The sequence below is a fragment of the Leptinotarsa decemlineata genome, unplaced genomic scaffold, assembly GCF_025532065.1.
Source record: "Leptinotarsa decemlineata unplaced genomic scaffold, Ldec_3_MD MMD2_P_RNA_scaffold_5, whole genome shotgun sequence".
In the NCBI taxonomy this organism is placed as follows: Eukaryota; Metazoa; Arthropoda; class Insecta; order Coleoptera; family Chrysomelidae; genus Leptinotarsa; species Leptinotarsa decemlineata.
In genome coordinates, this window is record NW_027412532.1 from 16,990,687 (window position 1) to 17,008,550 (window position 17,864).

Here is a 17,864-nt window from a genome sequence, read left to right on the forward strand (position 1 = left end):
CATACATTGAGAGTTGGTGTTAGCAAAATTGCATCCACAGGTAACTTAAATAAAGCAAAGCACGTTTCTATTCAATAGAAATCCGAACCTCATTCATCAAAAAAATACATTCAGACAATTGATCCCGATTGACGTATACAGCTTTGTGCAGTTATGCAGGGTTTGCAAACTCAATTTAGTTTCATGGAACTAATTACTCTATTTTCGGAGACTGCAGTATCACAAAATGGTTTTCAATTATCAATACTTCATAACAATTCCCCTTACTGAATAAGTCTTGACATCAGAATTTTGGTATGCACCAACTTCTGGATAATATGATCAAAATGACAGATGACCGATAAAAATTCATGATACTAAATATTTACTTGAAACTTGAATGAGCATCCAATTTAATTTTATGCCAAACGTCATCTTGTGTTCCGTTATACGATGGCACCTTCGAATTTGTTCAATACAAAATGCTTGTATTTCTACATATGAATTGTTTGATTGTCTGATAAAACATTGCTTACACATTGACCTTTACTAAAATTGGGAATGCTTTATGTTATTATGAATGGAAATAGCATATTCACACCACCAGTCTGATTAGTAGATGTTGGCATTAATTTCCATTTCCAATCGAACAAGTGAAAGTCATTCGATCGTATGAAAGCTGTATTTTGATAGGACCCATCATACGATGGGTCCTAGTTATAGCAAACAATAAGTCTAATGAATTAAAAACGAAACCCCACCCAGATGAAACCCACCTAGTTACATGTTACGGCCTTTCAGAATGAATACACATTCAGTTAATAAAAAAATCATACGTCAAATTCTTCAAAAGTATATTTTGATTATTCATACCATAACATTGGTGAGAAATTTCTAACTGAAATGAACTACAGTGCATCGATGTTCCTATAAACTTACAGTGTTTGCTGGGCAATAATTTGGAGATGAACCGTAGTGATTACTGAAAATGTGAACTCTGAGACAGAATATATTTTATTTCCAGGCCCATTTCAGTTTCGAGAGTTGTCGAAAATAATTCCACCACATCAATATTTTCAAGGGCCCTCTACTTGAGCGACCTACGCGTGAATCACAGTTCCATATCCCAGATCCTCCGTGTGAACAGGATGAAGTATCTGTTTGAATGCCATCGGTGTACACATTTCTGAGGTTTGCTCAAATAAACTTTTGTAATCTCTCTCAAGCACGTAGGCCTCGGGAAAATTCAGCAATGGATAATTGTCTTTTTTTCTATTTTGGTATTCTTGGCATGAATAACGGTACATAAAAAATTTAAAAAAATGTATATATCAAAAATCTTACAGTTGAACTATGCACCATAAACATGAAAAAACAATCACGACATATAAAAATGTTACAACGTGGAATTTTCATGAGCAATTGGAACCAATAGATCGTTATATGAAACAATTAATATACTTACAGATCAGGTCCTCGTTTACTGGAAAATTCACAGTGGAAGAGCAGACTGTCCATTTTATTAGAGTGTGCAGTAGTGATCTGACTGTCTTTCAGTAGCTGTATGCACTGCTCTCTAGTATACAAATTCGCAGCTCCAATGATATCCCCACACTCAAACTCATACGGGTATCGACAGTCAATAATCTAGTAAGTTCCAAAAATATCTTGAAATGATCTCTTCATGAGCTGGGCCAAAGTTTGCAAAGAGATCGCTTTGATATCATGATGTCGACCTTGAACCAACTTGCTACTAAAGTCACCTGTGGGACCCTGTTCTGAAGAAGATATTTGCATGGCACACATCATGGTCTTCTCACTCTGAGTGAAATCTTGTTGGAGATGAGATACCGGAACTCAAATAAAAGTTTATTCAATCTCTTCATTGTGCACGAGTTTTGAACGTGTGATGCCCTTTTCAGGTTTGCCTGCCGTAAATGTATGTCTCTTCGATGATTTTTTTTGGTATCACTTTCAAACAACCGAGTGCATACCCTGCTGTTGGTTGCAGTAGCTTGTAAGCTACTGTAAGGAAACAGCCTTATGGAATAATTGAGAAATACGGGCATAGGAGATACCACCTGCCCTTCTTCCGCATTTTTGATCAAAGGTTTCGAAATCAGATTATCAAAGCCTTCCGATAACTTAGTTCTCCCTGTTTCGGATCCCACTATGTCGCATACTCGTTTATCTATATTATCTTCTCCAAGCGAACGTCAGAAGCTGGAGTTGAATAGCGATTTGCTTTTGAAATCTGATGAGCTGTTCGTATCAGAACGCGTGGTAGAACTCTCAATCACCATGTTGTTCAAGGATTTCATGTTTTGTATTTCGTGACAATAGTTTGACAGACTTTCGCAGTTCACTGAGAACGAACTGAAATGAATGAAATATATTTGAATACAAAATATTCAACACCAAATTAAATATTTGTAATTCAGAAAATCCATGTTGGATTAAATAATAACATTGTTAAGGTCAATAAACAACATATAACATGTATGTTTTTTCAAACAATTCCTACAATAATCATTACTTAAATCAATGATCTTGTTTGTGGTCAGGATGGAACTTCTGCTTGTATACCATAGGTGTACACATTTCTGAGAATTGCTTTTGTTTCGATTCCGAATGTTGAGCATTACAAATAAATAGTAAAATACTCACAGAATACGTCCTCGTTCACTAGAAAATTTACAGGGGAAGAATGGAATGTGCCTTCTATTAGGGTATGCAAATTCACAGCTCCGTCAGTGATATGTCCACTTTCAAACTCATACGGATATCGACAGACCCAATGATATTTCGAAATGATCCCCTTATAATGGTCGTTAAAGAGATAAGCTTTGCCTTGCGGTAATTTAGTTCTGCTTTTTTCGGAGGTCTCTACGTCGCATACTAGTCTATCTATATTATACTTTCCAAACGAACATGAGCTAAAGCTGACTTACAATGTGGTTCTGAAATGTGATAAACCGTTTTTATCAGAATGCGTGGGTGAATGCTCAATCGCCAGATTGATCAAGAATTACAATTTTGTGTTTCGTGAAAATAGTTTGATAGACTCACTGTTTACTATGGATGACCTGACATGAATGTAATGTATTTTCATAGAAAAGATCCAACACCAAATTAAATGTTTTCATTTCATGAATTCAAAGTTATTTTCAAAAAATTACATTGTTAGGATAAATGCATGTATTTGGAACAAATTCCGACAATAATTATTATTCAAATAAATGATTGGCACTGAAACTATAAAAGAGGTACTTGCGTACAGAAAAGGATCATAGAAATATTGAATAGTTTGTGCCTTATGCATCTCTGCACACCCAATTCACCTCTTTTCTAATAATCAAATATTATATAATTACCTATACCTACCTCAACATTGAATATCCTAATTTTTTATCACAATTCAATTTTGTACTAACATTAGATTTATAGCTCTCAAAAAACCTCATCACACAAATATAAACATACAGAGAGTTTTGATGAATCCTAGCAAAAGCAAGAAATAAGCATAGGGATTTCAAAATGAAACATCATCAAGGTACATATTACGGCCTTTTAGAAGGAACATGTCATCAGTTAATGAAAATGTCATCAGTTAATAAAAATGTCATCAGTTAATGAAAAAACTACACGTCAAATTTTTCAAAGTATATTTCGAATATTTTTCTTTTACAATAGTCTTAACATGATATCATGATTACCATGATTTCTAACAGAAATGAACAACACTGCATCGATGTTCGTATAATCATACAGGTAGTTTTCAAAAGACCCCTCAAACTCTTCCAGTGTTTGCTGACCAATAATCTGCAGATGAACCGCAGATGTCCTCGTAGTGATTACTGAAAATGTCATCGATCAGACAGAATATATTTTTCAGATAATAATAACCATAAACGTGAATAACGTTATTTTAAGCTGTTGAGAATAATTCAACCATATCAATTTTTTGTAGGGCCTTATGTTTGAGTGACCTCCGCGGTAATCATAGTTCCATCTCTTCGATTTTTTTTGAAGTATTTCATATCATCTGTGGTCAGGATGATCGGGGTACACATTTCTGAGAATTACTCAAAAGAACTTTTGTAACCTTCTTCAAGCAGGTAGACTTCAGGAAAACTGATAAGTGAATAATTGCTTTTGTTTCTATTTTGGTCTTCCTTGCACAGAAAACGGTATCTGAAAAATGAAAAAATTATGAATGATTTTCAACTCTCATAGCTTATCTTTGTAACATCAATATCATTTAATATAAATTTAATATGTATTATATCAAAAAAGGGATATTTACAGATTGGAAGATCGTTCACTAGAAAATTCCCAGTGGAAGAGCAACATGTCCCTTTGGAATGTGCAGCAGTAATCTGACTGTCATTCAACAGCTGCATGCACTGTTTTCTGTTGTACAAATTAACGGCTCCAGTGATATGCCCTCTCTCAAACTCATAAGGGTATCGACAGTCAATAACCTTAAAGGACCCGATACCATCATCAAATGGTCCCTTTCTGAGCTGGGCACTGGTCTGCGGAGAGATCGATTTGAGATCTTGATGTCGACCTTGAACCAACGGTAAACTGCAGTTACTACTAAAGTCACCAATCAGATCTTGTTCTGAAGAAGATATTTGCACGGCACACATCATCGTATTTTCACTTTGAGTGAAATCTTGTTGGGGTTGGGATACCAAAAGAGATATAAAAGTTTCTTCAGTCTCCTCATGGTGGCCGATTTTTGGACGTTTGATGTCTTTGTTAGGTTCCACTTCGATAGATGTATGCATCTTTAACGATCTTCTTTTGATTTCCCTTTCAAACAATCTAGTGCACACCATGCTGTTGGCTAGAGTGGCTCGTAAGGAAAGAGCCCTATGGAATAACGGACTGATACAGGCTTCAATCGAAGATGCCTCCTGTCCTTTTGCACTTTCGATCAGAGGTTTCGAAATCAGATTTTCGAAGCCTTCTGGTAACTTAATTTTGTCCGTTTCGAAGCTCTCTTCGTCGCATACTCGACTGTATTTTTCTTCTTCTTCAAAAGAATATGAGAAACTGTAAAAAAATCTGTACAAAATCTGTTTTTCCGTTAACCAGCTATCGCATCCCTACGAACGACAACCCTCAGCAGACGAAACTTGTGCGAGCTAAGGATTAACGAGGTCTTACCTTTTAACGTGTGATTCCTAACACGGGTTGGACGATAGCAAGTGAAGATCGATCGTTCAGACTAGGGCTTGAACCACCGACCAACACGGCAGTCAATTCCAGTGAGTGAACAAAGCACCCACGCCGAATCGCTTGGCTACCGACCGACCGACCATTTTCATTTTCTGGTTCTGATTCAGATGACTTATTGTTTACTATATTTCATTCGAACCACCACTCGGTGATATTTTTGTCTGTGCAAACAAATGGTTTTTGTTGGTCAGCATTATTCTGGTTTTTATCCTTTGAGAGAGAACCTTTTTTTCAGATTCCTGAGAATTACCTTCAAACTCGGATAAAATTATTTTGGAGTTGAATATTTCGGAACCCTAATTTGATCGAAATTCGCTTTACGGAATCATCGATTTCTCTAATTAGATAAGTAACAGTAAAAATGAAACCATAAAACAGGCTTCAATAGCAACACAAACAAAAAAATAACTCGTAACTAACTTAAGATTGAGTTCGACATCGATAGAAGTCCTATGGCTTCATCTAACTTATGACTTTCAATGAATCTGAAATCAAAATAAATCTATCTACAAAAAAATCATTTTGTTGTAAAAAAGCGGGGGATACTTTGAATTCCATTTTTATTAGGGCACCAATCTGGCAAACAGCTCCTAATCAAGTATGTGTAACAATAGATATTTGTCTGTCCGTCCAGAGTTAGTAAAAATCGAGTCCAAAGGAGTCGGTTACAAAGAAGCATACAAGTGAAGCTAATAAAAGCGTGATAAAAAGAGAAAGTCAATTATTGACATAGGTGTAAACACCTCCATCTCTAGGACTCGCAATCTTTTCGAAAAATAGCAAATTCGTTAATGTTAAACTCTATACAACAATGTCTTATAAGATATGGAAACTTACGTTATTCGTTAAAAACTTTATGAAATCCACAAGTGATCAAAATATTGAAAATGCGACTGAAGAATACTCACAAATGTTGTCAGAAGACCAGAAACTACAATAAAATCATAGCCAGGCAGTCGATCAACAGGGGACTCAAAATATTCACTGGTGAATCGGGACGACCGATATTTTCTAACAAAAAAGTGTACGACTTGAAGAATGTCTACAAAGCGCAAGACAAAAAACCAACCAAAGATTTACCGAAGTGAATGTCGACATCACTGACTTTCTAGAAAAGAGATATGGTGAGATGAAGATTATTTTATGTACTTCATTACGTGTGAAATATGCATAACCTAAAAACAACATACTTTTCCATATATAACGACTGTTTGATTTTTTTATATTAATATCTTTTCTGTTAAATTTATCGAACATTTTTGTCTGAAAATTTTCCATATCTCAATTTGTTTTCTCATAGAATTCAAAACACTATTTTGTCATATGCAGCTGTGCGCAGTTATGCAAAGTTCGCAAACTCAATTTAGTTTCATGGAACGACTTACTCGTTTTTCTGATACCACAGTATGAAAAAATGGTTGTAAATTATCGAAATTTCATGATATTCGGATAAGTATTTTGCTCACTGAATAAGTCTTGACAACAGAATTTTGGTATGCACCAACTTGTGGACAATATCATCGAAATGACCGATTCCTGATAAAAATCCGTGATGTTCAATATTTAATTGAAATTTCAATGAGCACTTCCTCCAAAAATCACCTTGTGTTCCATTATATGATAGCTTTTTTAATACAAAATGCTTGTATTAAACCTCACCTAGATAAAACTCGCCTAGGTACATGTTACGGCTTTTTAGAATGAACACATCTTCAATTGATGAAAAAATCATACGTCAAATTCTTCAAAAGTATATCTCAATTATCTTTCTTTAACAATATTGAACATCGATAGGAAATTTTTAACAGAAATGAAATACAGTGCATCGAAGTTTCTATAAACATGCAGGTAGTTTCTAAAAGACCCGTCATCACAAACTATTCCCGTGTTTGCAGAGCAATAATCTGCAGATGTCCTCGTAGTGATTACTGAAAATATGATCGTTGATACAGAGTATATGTTTCTTTCAGGTCCATGCACTGAAAAATTTCAGTTTTGGTTATTATTAATCGTGAACTGGAATAACCTTATATGAAGTTGTCGAAAATAATTCTACCATATCAATTTTTTTAAGAGCTTTCCGTTTGAGCGACCTTCGCGGGAATCACAGTTCCATGTCTTCGATTTTTATTTGAAATATGTGAGATCCTCTGTGTGGTCAGGGTGGAGCATCTGCGTGTATGCCATCGGTATACACATTCTTGAGAATTGCTCAAAGAAACCTGTGTAACCTCCTTCAAGCAGGTAGACCTCGGGAAAATTCTGTGATGGATTATTGCTTTTGTTTCTATTTCAGTCTTCCTTGCGTAGAAAACTGTATTTGAAAAATAAAAATATTGTCAATGATTTTCAACTCGCATAGCTGAACTGTGTACATCAACATCATCTTATATATATATAAAAATGGATGTTTTTTGGTTGGTTGGTAAGTGATAAACTTTTACATCGCTCAACCGATCGTGATGAAACTTGAAATGTATAAGTAATTTTTCATAGAGAAGGTTTTTAGGCTATCAATTTTTCTGTAACCCGCCACTAGATGGCGCTGTAGAACAATTTTTTGAAAGCACTGTTCTGTACCACTGCGAACGCCTGAGTTCGTTGATTCTGATTCTGTCAAAACATTGGAACAGCAGCGATACAGCAACATAGTACTAGTATGATATAAGTACAATATGAATATAATATAAATTATTCAAAAAAATGAAATACTTACAGATTAGGACCTCGTTCACTAGAAAATTCACAGTGGAAGAGCAGAATGTCCCTTTCGCTGGAGTGTGCACTGCTCTCTGGTATACAAATTAACGGCTCCAGTGATATGCCCACTCTCAAACTCATAAGGGTATGATGTCTTTTTTTGGTTCCACTTCGATTAAAGTATGCATCTTCAACGATCTTCTTTTGATATCCCTTTCAAACAATCCAGTGCACACCTTGCTGTTGACTAGATCAGAGGTATCGAAATCAGATTGTCGAAGCCTTCCGGTAACTTAGATCTACCTGATTCGAATCCGTCTACGTCGAATACTCTTCTTTCTTCTCCATCTTCTTCGAAACAGCATGAGAAACTGAAGCGGAATAGCGATGTGGTTCTGGAATATGATAAGCTGTGCTTATCAGGATGCGTGGGTGGATTGGCAATCTGTAGCTTGTTCAAAGATTCCATGTTTTCGGTTTCGTGAAAATAGTTCGTCAAACTTACGCAGTTTACTATGGATGAACTGAAATAGATGAAACGCAATTTAATAGAGAGATTAAACACAAAATCAAATATTTGTAATTTAGGAACTTTACGTCATATTCAAAATAGCAAATTGCTAAGAGGAATGCATGTATTTCAAACGAATAATTATCATTCGAATAAACGGTTGGCACTGTAATCACGTATCGACGTCAGAATAGGATTATAAAAGAAAGTTTTTGGCTTTCTACTACTCCATCTGATACAAAAAAAGGGATGAGAGAATCTTCCAAAGAAAGGAAGGAAGTAATCAATTTGAAACTCTATACATGAATGTGTAGATCATGCAAAGAAGTAACTTTCAGATACAAACTAAAAGAAACTCCTCCTGAAACAGCTACTTTCATATAAACACTGAATTACACGAAAGAAAATAATTCTTTCGAAACAAATACTTCTATATGAACACTGAATTATACAGAAGATACTTTTCTCTACTCAGTTTTTATTTCAAACATTTGTTGTGGAATGAGAATCAGATATCATTCACATGAGTTCTACTTTGAAATATGTGTCTGTCTGTCAAACACATTTTTAGTTATTAAAAAAATCACAAGTTGAGTATGTTTCGATTATCTTCTTTCTACAATATTCATACCACCGCATTTCTGAAAGAAATGAAATTGAAAAAATCACATGTTGACAATCTCATTGTTTATTTCGATTATTTTCTCTCAACAATATTCCTACCACCCCATAAAATGTAAATTTCTGAGAGAAAGGAACTACTTCTTACCAAAATGTGCTGCTGGACATCAATGCAACGGTGTTTCTATAAACATACAGGCAGTTTCAATATATCCGTCAACACAAACTATTCCAGTGTCTGCTAAGAAATGATTACCGTAACAATAATTGATGAGAAGCAGTAATTCCAACTGAGATGACCTTCTTGATGATTACTGAAAATGTACTCGATGAGTCAGGGTATATTTTTACTTTTGGTATATGTACAGAAAAAGTTCAGTTTTCGAATATTTATTATCATAACTGGAACAAAATTATCTAAAGAGGTGGAAAAAAATTCTACCAGATCAATTTTTTCACAGACCTTCTGTTTGCGCGACCCCAGCGGAAATCCAGTTCCCGTTTTCACGTTTTCTGTTTGAAATATTTCAGATCCTTTCTGTGGTCAGGATGGAGCATCTGCTTGTATGCCATCATTGTACACATTTCTGGGAATTGCTTTTGTTTCGATTTTGATCTTCCGTGCGTAGATAACGGTATCTGGAAAATAAAAAAAATCGATAATTTTCAACTCTCACAGTTGAACAGTGCATCATCAACTTATAAATTATAGTAAAAACGATATATGAAAACGTCACAACGTAGAATTTCCATTAGCAATCCTCCTTCACAAGAAAACTCATAGTGGTATAGTGGAATCTCCTTTCTAATAGAGTGTGCAGCCGTAATCTGACTGTCATTCAGCAGCTGCGTGCACTGCTCTCTGGTATACAAATTCACAGCTCCAGTGCCACTTTCAAATTCATACGGATATCGACAATCAATAACTTTGAAATACCTAACGATATTTCGAAATGATCAAGTCTTTTCATGATGGACGAGTTTTGTGCGTTTGGTGCTCTTTTTAGGTTTTTTAGGTTCACAATAAACCCTTATGGGTAGCGGGGGAGGGTCGAATAGACCCACTCACTTTAGACCTACCTACCTTCATACCTATATATATATATATATATATATATATATATATATATATATATATATATATATATATATATATATATATATATATATATATATTGAAAACTGGGTTCAACAATATCGCACACTTAGGTGAGTTAAATGAAAAAAACAAAGTTTTTTGTTCATACATACTCTCACACATATTCACATGTACACTGTCATATACACACGTAAGTACATTATTAACCAGAAATAGCCAACATGCAATATACTCGTCAGTAAAGTAAACGCAATTTGTAATCAAAAGATCTCTCAGATACTTTATGAACAAATATTGATTTAAATTTTTTGACATGGGGAGGTAGAATAGTGTAGAAATGAGGTTTACAGACGTTTGAGGATCCAGTTCCATAATAATATTCTCACGGCTTCTTTTTGTAACACGAAAATCCTATTTGCGTTTTTACCATTCCCCCAGAGAATTGTCCCATTCGAAATATTAGAATGGAAAAAAGCATTGCGAGCTGATAATAGCGCAGGATGAATGCATGTATCTTAAACAAATTTGAATAATAATTATTATTCAAATAAATGATTGTCACTGAAACCATATGGGAGGTACCGGCGCACAGAATAGGATCATAAAAATTTTGAATCGGTCACCCAGTTGACTTCTTTTCGAATAAAGATTATTATTTAACTGCCAATACCTACCAACACATTGAATATCCTAAATTTTCATCACAAATCAATATTGTACTTACATTAGATTTATAGCTCTTCAAAAACCTCTTCACACAAATTGCTAAAATATTTTAAATATCGCCTACATTCAGTGAATGGCTTTGTCCTCTACAGAATTCAAATAATTACACGTGAGGTATTCGCAGGTATATCCTTTTATGGTTTTATCAAGGAATGATGAAAAACTTACAAGAAAGAAAGAGTAATCAACAAATATCAATGCAAGATCTAATATGGGATGAATTTTCATTGTCAATTGAGCAAATAAAAATAATTCGATCGGATGATAGGTGTATTTTACAGAATGTTCCGATGATTCCCAGCAAAAGCAAATAATAAGTAATGGGATTTCAAAATGAAACATCACCAAGGTACATGTAACGTCCATTTAGAATGAAAACATCTTCAGTTAGTAAAAAAATTACACTTAAAATTTTTCAAAATATATTTCAAATATCTTTCTTCTACACGATATCGGTTATAAATCTCTAAAAGAAAAGAACAACAATGCACCTATGATCCCTTAAACTCTTCCAGTGTTTGCTAAGCAACACTCTGCATATTAACCGCAGATTTCTTCGTTGTGATTACTGAAAATATCATGAGACAGAATATATTTTTCAGATATCAATAACCATAAACTTGAACAATGCCATTTCAAGCAGTCGAGAATAATTCTACCTGAATAATTTTTTCAAGGGTCTTCTGCGACCTACGCGGGAATCACAGTTCCATGTCTTCGACTTTTGTTTAAAATATTTCATATCCTCTTCGTGGTCAGGATGGAGCATCTGCTTGTATGATATCGGGGTACACATTTCTGAGAACTGCTCAAAGAAACTTTTGTAACCTCCTTCAAGCAGGTAGACCTCGGGAAAATTCAAAAGTGGATACTTGCTTCCATTTCTATTTCGGTCTTCCTGGCGTAGATAACGATACCTGAATAATTAAAAAGAATCAATAATGTTCGAATGTCACAATTGAATCGTGCATTATCATCATAGAAAGCTAAAAGCAATCATAAAATAATCAACATATCACAACGTGAAATTTTTGTAAGCAATTGGAACTAATGTTGAGCATCATATTAAATGAATAAAAATACTTACAGATTAGGTCCTCGTTCACTAGAAAATTCACAGTGGAAGAGTAGAATGTTTCTTTTATCGGAGTGTGTAGCCGTGATCTGACTGTCATCCAGCAGCTGCATGCATTGCTGTCTGGTATACAAATTAACAGCTCCAGTGATATGTCCACTCTCGAACTCATAAGGGTATCGACAGTCAACTACCTTGAAGGACTCGATAATATCTCTGAATGATCCTTTTATTAGCTCGGACATAGTCTGTGGAGAGATCGCTTTGAGATCCTGATGTTTACCTTGAACCAACGGTAAACTGCAGTTCCTACTGAAATCACCTATCAGATCTTGTTCTGAAGAGGATATTTGCACGACACACATCATTGTCTTCTCACTTTGAGTAAAATCCTGTTGCAGTTGGGATACCGGATCAAAAGGTACTTCAGTCTCCTCATGATGGACGATTTTTGGGCGTTTGGTGCCTTTGTCAGGTTCCACTTCGATAGATGTGTGCCTCTTTAACGATCTTTTTTTAGTATCTCCTTCAAACAACCGAGTGCACACTCTTCTGTTGGTTGGAGTGGCTTGTAAGGCTCCATTCCAAGATGCCTCCTGTCCTTTTGCACTTTCGATCAGAGGTTTCGAAATCAGATTGTCGAAGCCTTCTGGTAACTTAATTTTGTCTGTTTCGAAGCTCCCTACTTCGCATACTTGACTATCTTTTCCATCTTCTTCAAAAGAATATGAGAAACTGGAGCTGAACAGCGATGTGGATCCGGAATGAGATAAGCTTTCTTTATCAGAATGCGTGTGTTGATTCTCAATTTCCAGCTTGTTCGAAGATTCCATGATTTCGATCTCGTGAAAATAGTTTCTTATAGACTTAATAGTTTACTATGGACGAACTGAAATAAATGAAAAGCATTTCAATAGGTAAAAACACACAAGTATCGGTGCAAAAATATAGTAATTAATAATACTATTCTGAAGTATAGTTTACTTTCAGAAGGTAATTATTAATACTATTTTGAAGTATAGTTCACTTTCAGAAGGCTTGCAGTAATGAATCCCTCAAAATAAGTAAGTGAAATTCATACCATTGTTAATTTTTTGAAAAGTACCACGCCAGTACCGCAAATTTCACGGAAAATATGTTTACCTTAAAAACTTAGAAATTACTGCCACTCTTCCAAAAATGTACTATATCACTTATAGTTTTTGTGAGAAAACACAAAATGAAGAAATAAACGTACTTACTTCTATTGTTTCCTTACCGATCAGATAAAATACTTCAACTCGCACACAAATCACAACTCTTCTTCAGATCGACTTCCCTCTGTGGATAACATCAACATAATGGAATAATCAAGGAACGAGGTTTATATATTTATGATACAGGTAATTCTAATGAAATTCATCAATTGGTACAGGTACAGTGATCTTCATCTACAGGTAGTCATAATATTTTTAAATTACAGTTTATATGCATAGATAATTGTACTTTGTTACAGAACATGTAAATTTATAGAAAATCAAGTGATCTAGTAATTTCAGATGGGTGAAAAAATAGGACTGCGAATTTCTAAGTTGATATTACGATACAAATTTCTCTGAGTACTCGATTAGAAAAGGAGTAAAATATTTCACTGAATATCCTAGTCTGTTTTCAATCGTAATGTTTTCTGTATTAAAATTTTGAGGTTGTTCTATCTGTAATTGATTAGTTCTGAAAAGTATGAGATCAGTTTCAGATTCATTCAAAATCTCCCTGTTCCAGGTGGACCAATTTTTTTTTGTATCATTAAACATTTCCATACCTGTTTTCACTACTTTAGGGTATGTTTCACTGCTTATTGATAAATTGGTGTCATCAGTGAAGACTATAATTTATCTATCCGTGTTTTAATGATAACATAAATCGTTTGTAAATAACAAGGGACCCGCAATGCTTTCTACTTCCACTGCAGCATTGTCAGATTCATATATGTTTGATAATTTTGTTAATAGTTACTATTTGTTGGCGATCAATTAGGTGAGACTCAATCTATATAGTTCCAGTTTTTTATAAGTATCCCGGGATTCAAGCAGTCTTGATTTCATGGAGTTATTTATAATATATTATATGATTTCTCTTATGCTTGGTATACTCCTTCTCATCAAATATGAGGAAATATCATCATTTTTGACTTTATGTGATAGTTCTATGACTTCTTGGGGAAATATCGACTTTGCTAACGTTGACTGAAATTTTATTGTACTGAACATTCAGAAGGAATATTTTGGAGATTTGATATTGAATCTGGTACAATTCTAACCGAGTATATCTTATAGTAATTCAACGCTTTTACTAGATCCCCTTCAGTTGACAATCGGATTTTTTTCTCTTCCTGTTAATTCAGAGCACATATATTGTCCACATATATAATTTTTAATTATTTGAATTTTTCACCCAGTTAAAATTTTCTTATGTGATTATCATACTCTTTTCCACCTCATTATATTGATTCCACCTTATTTTATTATATAAAAATGAAATTAACATGGCATCCAAAGTAAGGTCCAGCAATTTTATTATTGTCGAAATATTCAATATTTCCATTCCTAGTAGTTACAGACCTGAGAAAAAACTTTCATTAAATGATATCAAGAAATATTTCATGAAAATATTCCATTGGTAATCAACTTCAGATTAATCTATGTGATATACTTCCACCCAAGCTAGTGTATTGTGTTTGTCACTAAATTCGATTATCTTATCATTATAAAAAATTATTTCGAAAATATAATAATGTGTCTTTTCATTTGCCCATTTCCCGCGTGAATATTTGAGCTTTGTGATCATAAATGTGAATGTTCATAACTTTTTCCTGGCGAATTACTGCATAATTTTTAAGTACATTGCCTATACAAATCATTCTTGTTGGAGTTATAAATTTGTAGTCATTTATCGTTTCTTTAATATGGTTAAGGTTATTTTTTACATTGCTCTCATAATTTTATGATGACTGTTCATTTACTTACAAGAAAAAGCTTTCCCGAAAATATTTCTTATGATATTCATTGTATCTTCTGAAATCGAACCTGCGAAATCAAACTCCCTTGGGACAGAGAGAAGTTTTGTGCAGTCCACCTCTATATACAAAAGCAGTTCCTACCATAAAACACTTTTCATTTGGAATATTACATTTCAGTTTTTTCACAATAATTTTTCAGCCTGTTCTTCAAATAACCCATAATGTGTTCATCTTCTACTTCTGATAACACTCTGTATATATACATCCATGGTCTTTTTTGTACAATCACAAAGCCATAGTTATTCACATCTTCAGCTTGTCCTAGTTGCCCGGCTGCTCTTTTTTTAGATTCTCTTCATTTTTTGGCTTCACTTCTGTAAATCCCTTTTCATTTTCTGGTTCTGATTCAGATGACTTATTGTTTACTATATTTTCTTCGAACGACCACTCGGTAATATTTTTGTCTTTCCAAACAAATGGTTTTTGTTGGTCAGCATTATTCTGGTTTTTATCCATTGAGAGTGAATGTTTTTTTGTTTCCATAGTTTTTTTCAGATTCTTGAGAATTACCTTCAAACTCGGATAAAAAATATTTCGGAACCCTAATTTGATCGAAATTCACTTAACGCAATCATCGAATTCTTCAATTAGATAAGTAACAGTAAAAAAACCATAAAACAGGCTTTAATAACAACACAAACAAAAAAATAACTCGAAACTAACTTATGACTTTCAATGAATCTGAAATCAAAATAAATATATCTACAAAAATATCATTTTGTTGTAAAAAAGCGAGGGATACTTTGAATCACATTTTTATTATATATGGCACCAATCTGGTAAACAGCGCCTAATCAAGTATGTGTAACAATAGATATTTATCTGTCCGTCCAGAGTTGGTAAAAATCGAGTCCAAAGGAGTCGGTTACAAACAAACATACAACTGAAGCTGATGAAAGAGTGAGTAAAAGGAGAGAGTCAATTATTGACGCTACGATACTTTATACAACCATGTCTTATCAGAAATGAAAACTTACGTTTTTCGTTAAAAACTTTATGAAATCCACAAATGATCAAAATATTGAAAATGCGACTGAAAAATACTCACGAATGTTGTCAGAAGACCAGAAACTACAGAAAAAATCATGGCCAGACAGTCGATCAACAGGGGACTCAAAATATTCACTGATGAATCGGGACGACCCATATTTCTAACAAAAAAGTGTACGACTTGAAGAATGTCTACAAGGCGCCAGACAAAAAACCAACCAATGATTTACTCAAGTAAATATCGACATCATTGACTTTCTATAAAAGAGATATGGTGAGATGAAAATTATTTTATGTACTTGATTACGTGTAAAATATACATGACCTAAAAACAATATACTTTTCCATATATAACGACTGTTTAATTTTATTTATATTAATTTCTCTCTCTCTCTGTTAATTTTATCGAACATTTTTGTCTGAAAATTTTCCATATCTCAATTTGTTTTCTCATAGAATTCAAAACACTTTTTTGTCATATGCAGCTGTGCGCAGTTATGCAAGGTTCGCAAACTCAATTTAGTTTCATGGAACGAATTACTCGTTTTTCTGATACCACAGTATGAAAAAATGGTTGTCAATTATCGAAACTTCATGATGTTCGAATAAATCTAAAATTGAGAGACAGAAGTATTTCGCTTACTGAATAAGTTTTGACAATAGAATTTTGGTATGAAACAACTTGTGGACAATATTATCGAAATGACTGATTCCTGATGAAAATCCGTGATGTTTAATAGAAATTTCAATGAGCACTTCTTCCAAACATCACCTATTGTTCACCTATACGATAGTTTAATACAGAATGCTTGTATTCCTACATATGACTCGTTTGATTGTCTGAAAAAACATTGCATACACAGGAATGATTTGTATAAGTATGAATGTAAACAGCATGTTCACACCACCACTCTGAATAGTAGATCTTGGGATGAATAACCATTTCCAGTTGAGCAAATGAAAATCATTCGATTGGCTGAAAGGTGTATTTTGTATACTTACAATATGTGTCGATGTGTCCCAGAGCGATAGGAAGCAATAATTCTAGTGATTTCAAAATGGAACCTCACCTAGGTAAAACTCGCCTTGGTACATGTTACGGCTTTTTAGAATGAACACATTTTCAGTTGATGAAAAAATCATACGTCAAATTTTTCAAAAGTATATCTCAATTATCTTTCTTTCACAATATTCATACAATATTCAACATCGATAGGAAATTTACAACAGGAATGAAATACAGTGCATCGAAGTTTCTATAAACATGCAGGTAGCTTTCAAAAGACCCGTCAACACAAACGATTCCAGTGTTTGCAGAGCAATAATCTGCAGATGTCCTGATTACTGAAAATATGATCGTTGATAACAGAGTATATGTTTCCTTCAGGTCCATGCACTGAAAAAGTTCAGTTTTGGTTATTATTAAGCGTGAACTGGAATAACGTTAAATGAAGTTGTCGAAAATAATTCTACCATATCAATTTTTCCAAAAGCCTTCCGTTTGAGCGACCTCCATGGAAATCACTGTTCCATGTCTTCAATTTTTATTTGAAATATCTCCGATTCTCTGTGTAGTCAGGGTGGAGCATCTTCTTGTATGCCATCGGTGTACACATTCTTGAGAATTGCTCAAAGAAACCTTTGTAACCTCCTTCAAACAGGTAGACCTCGGGAAAATTCTGTGATGGATAATTGCTTTTGTTTCTATTTTTTATCTGTACAAAATAATAATTATATATTTCGTAGGTATTTTGTTCGTATCATTACAAAAAGGCGACAAATATTAACACCAGAAACATAATGTTTGCCAATACAACTAATATTCTGTATGTAAACATAACTCAAAGAAAACCAA

General features: G+C 34.0%; 3 protein-coding genes across 3 annotated transcripts in view; 1 reads left to right on the forward strand and 2 right to left on the reverse strand.

Moving 5' to 3' along the window:
- The window catches only part of Ace (Acetylcholine esterase), a 488,528-nt gene that overhangs the window by 234,567 nt on the left and 236,097 nt on the right, over nucleotides 1-17,864 (forward strand). The window lies entirely within an intron of this gene.
- LOC141487612 (uncharacterized) lies at nucleotides 1,441-5,629 on the reverse strand. Its single transcript, XM_074186766.1, has 3 exons — nucleotides 4,208-5,629; nucleotides 1,974-2,182; nucleotides 1,441-1,626 (listed from the first exon to the last, which is right to left on the reverse strand). The coding sequence occupies exons 1-3, from the start codon at nucleotides 4,824-4,826 to the stop codon at nucleotides 1,441-1,443; spliced, it is 1,014 nt and encodes a 337-aa protein (XP_074042867.1). The 5' UTR covers nucleotides 4,827-5,629.
- On the reverse strand, nucleotides 10,379-12,885 carry LOC141479983 (M-phase inducer phosphatase-like). The gene is made up of 2 exons (XM_074169646.1): nucleotides 11,974-12,885; nucleotides 10,379-11,803 (listed from the first exon to the last, which is right to left on the reverse strand). The coding sequence occupies exons 1-2, from the start codon at nucleotides 12,792-12,794 to the stop codon at nucleotides 11,542-11,544; spliced, it is 1,083 nt and encodes a 360-aa protein (XP_074025747.1). The 5' UTR covers nucleotides 12,795-12,885; the 3' UTR covers nucleotides 10,379-11,541.